The sequence below is a fragment of the Morone saxatilis genome, unplaced genomic scaffold, assembly GCF_004916995.1.
Source record: "Morone saxatilis isolate NCDOM2014 unplaced genomic scaffold, NCSU_SB_2.0 Contig24, whole genome shotgun sequence".
In the NCBI taxonomy this organism is placed as follows: Eukaryota; Metazoa; Chordata; class Actinopteri; family Moronidae; genus Morone; species Morone saxatilis.
Genome location: NW_023339807.1, coordinates 14,101,013 through 14,103,290, shown reverse-complemented (window position 1 = coordinate 14,103,290; position 2,278 = coordinate 14,101,013). Strand labels below are relative to the sequence as shown.

General features: G+C 41.3%; 1 protein-coding gene across 1 annotated transcript in view; it reads left to right on the top strand.

Moving 5' to 3' along the window:
- The window catches only part of LOC118335330 (DENN domain-containing protein 3-like), a gene marked incomplete in the record, with an annotated part of 15,127 nt that overhangs the window by 6,199 nt on the left and 6,650 nt on the right, over nt 1–2,278 (top strand). The window contains 7 exon segments of the mRNA XM_035671564.1: nt 68–183; nt 392–547; nt 641–737; nt 851–954; nt 1,263–1,456; nt 1,628–1,787; nt 1,983–2,178. Coding sequence (XP_035527457.1) covers nt 68–183; nt 392–547; nt 641–737; nt 851–954; nt 1,263–1,456; nt 1,628–1,787; nt 1,983–2,178 — 1,023 coding nt within the window.

Here is a 2,278-nt window from a genome sequence, read left to right as displayed (position 1 = left end):
TAATAAAACTTTAACTTAGTGCACTAGGAGGAGAGATTTATTTTACTCTTGATCTTCCTTCATCCAGGAAACGGATGATCTAATCCTAATCAACATTGATAATGGAAGTGTTTCCACTTCTTGTTCTGACACTATTGACCTACCAGAGATTCCCCCGGCTGCTGCAGACTGCTTCATACAGAGGTAATCATTGTAATGCTAAGAGTAATACAGCTACTGCTCATTTCTAGTACTACTATACAGAAATACAAACAAACCACAAAAGCAGCATATGGATTTGGACTTGGATTGTAGATGGACAACTTTACTGATCCAGTAACTTTTCCCAAAATTTCAGAAGAGATATGAATATGTTTCTGTTTGTTTTTACAGTATGAGTGTGTTTTTGCAGGTGTCAGTCCCTGAAGATACATTTTGACCTGTATCAGTGCCACCATGCAAGCTACACTGACATCAGTGAGCAGCGGGCACAGAGAAGAGCATGGCAACAAAACCTCAACCACGACATCCAGAGGATCACACTGGAACTGATTGTCAACATATTCAGGTTGTGTGTGTGTTCTTTGTGTACTGAGATCTAATGGGATGGTCCTTCTAAAAATATATGTTTTGTTAATATATACATGTATGTATATAACAGGGATGTTAGCAGTCATCTGAACTATGAACATCGAGTTTTTAACAGTGAGGAATTCCTGAAAACCAGAGAGCCAGATGAACAGCTTTTTTACAAGAAGGTAAATACTAACTTGGTAAAACAATTTTTTTTCTATTCTTTTAACTTGAATGGCTGACAAATTGGGATGCTGGGCCAGGTGCTCATCTTCAAATTAACATGGCTGTGTTACAGGTATTGGAGACACACATCTTCCACTTCTTCCTCAAGGATCGTCTCAACAGGAAAATGGACAACTTTGCTCGACTGGAAATCAGCACTCGTTCTGAAATGCAGAAGTGAGTTATTAAATCTAAAAAGACTCAAAACCAACTGATGATATTCATAAAGTTCACCACTTTTGCGTGTCCTCTAATTGGTATAAATAGGGACACCAATACATGGTCACATTGCAGGTACACCCACAAACTGAATATACTGGGCCAGTCGAACAGTTTATATGTTTATATTAACTGACAACATATTGATGTCCGCAGCTGAGGCGTGGTAGCAAATAACAACTGCACTCTCCCCTAACTTTATGAAAAAATACAAATCTATATCTTCTTGTGGTGTTCAAGCATGGTTTCTATCACATGTCATGTAGGATGAAGGCTACAGTCAAAGTTCCACTCAGACCCACCATGCAGGAGATTCAAGACCGGAGAAAGAGCTCTATTTCAGAGAGCAGGCTAGAGCGGAGCAAGAGATTGGGGATGAGCCTCCCTAACCTTCGAGATAACCAAACTATCAGCTTCCAAAAAAACACACCTTTGACCAGGTTCATCTTGCCTGACCATGGTGAGACCAGAGAGGATGTTTAGGCACTACAGAGGCACAAACTGTCAAGATATAGACAAAGTAGCTGGAAGAAATTAAACTTTTCTCTGTTTGTCTCCCCTTCTTGCCTTGGCCTCATCCTCCTCCCCACATTTTCTCCCTCCCTGCACTTCATATGTCTTTGTCTACTAGCACTGAGAACTACTCCTAAGCCAGTAAGAGTGTTTCAGCTCCCAGATTTCCCAGTCTCTCAGTCCTTCCACTCTATCCAAAGTTATTACAGTGAGCTGATCCAGCAGCTTGGCAAGGCCATCTTCTCTGTCCAAAACGAGAAACCTACTCTGCTGGCCAGGTATTGTGTTTTTATTATTCTTTTCTCTCTTGTCACTCTTTCCATCCTCTGGTCTGGTAGCATTTGTAGTTAATTTTTTTCACTTTCAGTTATTTCCCCCCTCCATTCCTCTTGTTATTGATCTTCTTTATTCTGTAAAAACATGTTTGCGCTGACTCCAAAGACTTGAGTCATTCAATAATTTTCCCCCTGCAGATTCTATTACTTGCGTGGTTTTATCAACACATTGTGTTTGCGGCGGCTGGACGCTCTGGGTGATTTCCAGAACCTCTACAAGACGGACACCGCCATCTTTCCCACACAGCTGGTGACATGGCTCGTGGACTCACTGCACCGAGACGAGAGACAGCAAGCTGACAGACGACCTGAACTTAAGAGACTCATCCTGAAGGTCGTCGGTTAAACAATCCTTATTCCCATCTTGTATAAGTGGTGGTTGAAAGGGAAAACTCAATTATTATAGGCAATGTGTTTGGTGAAAGTCTGTCTCT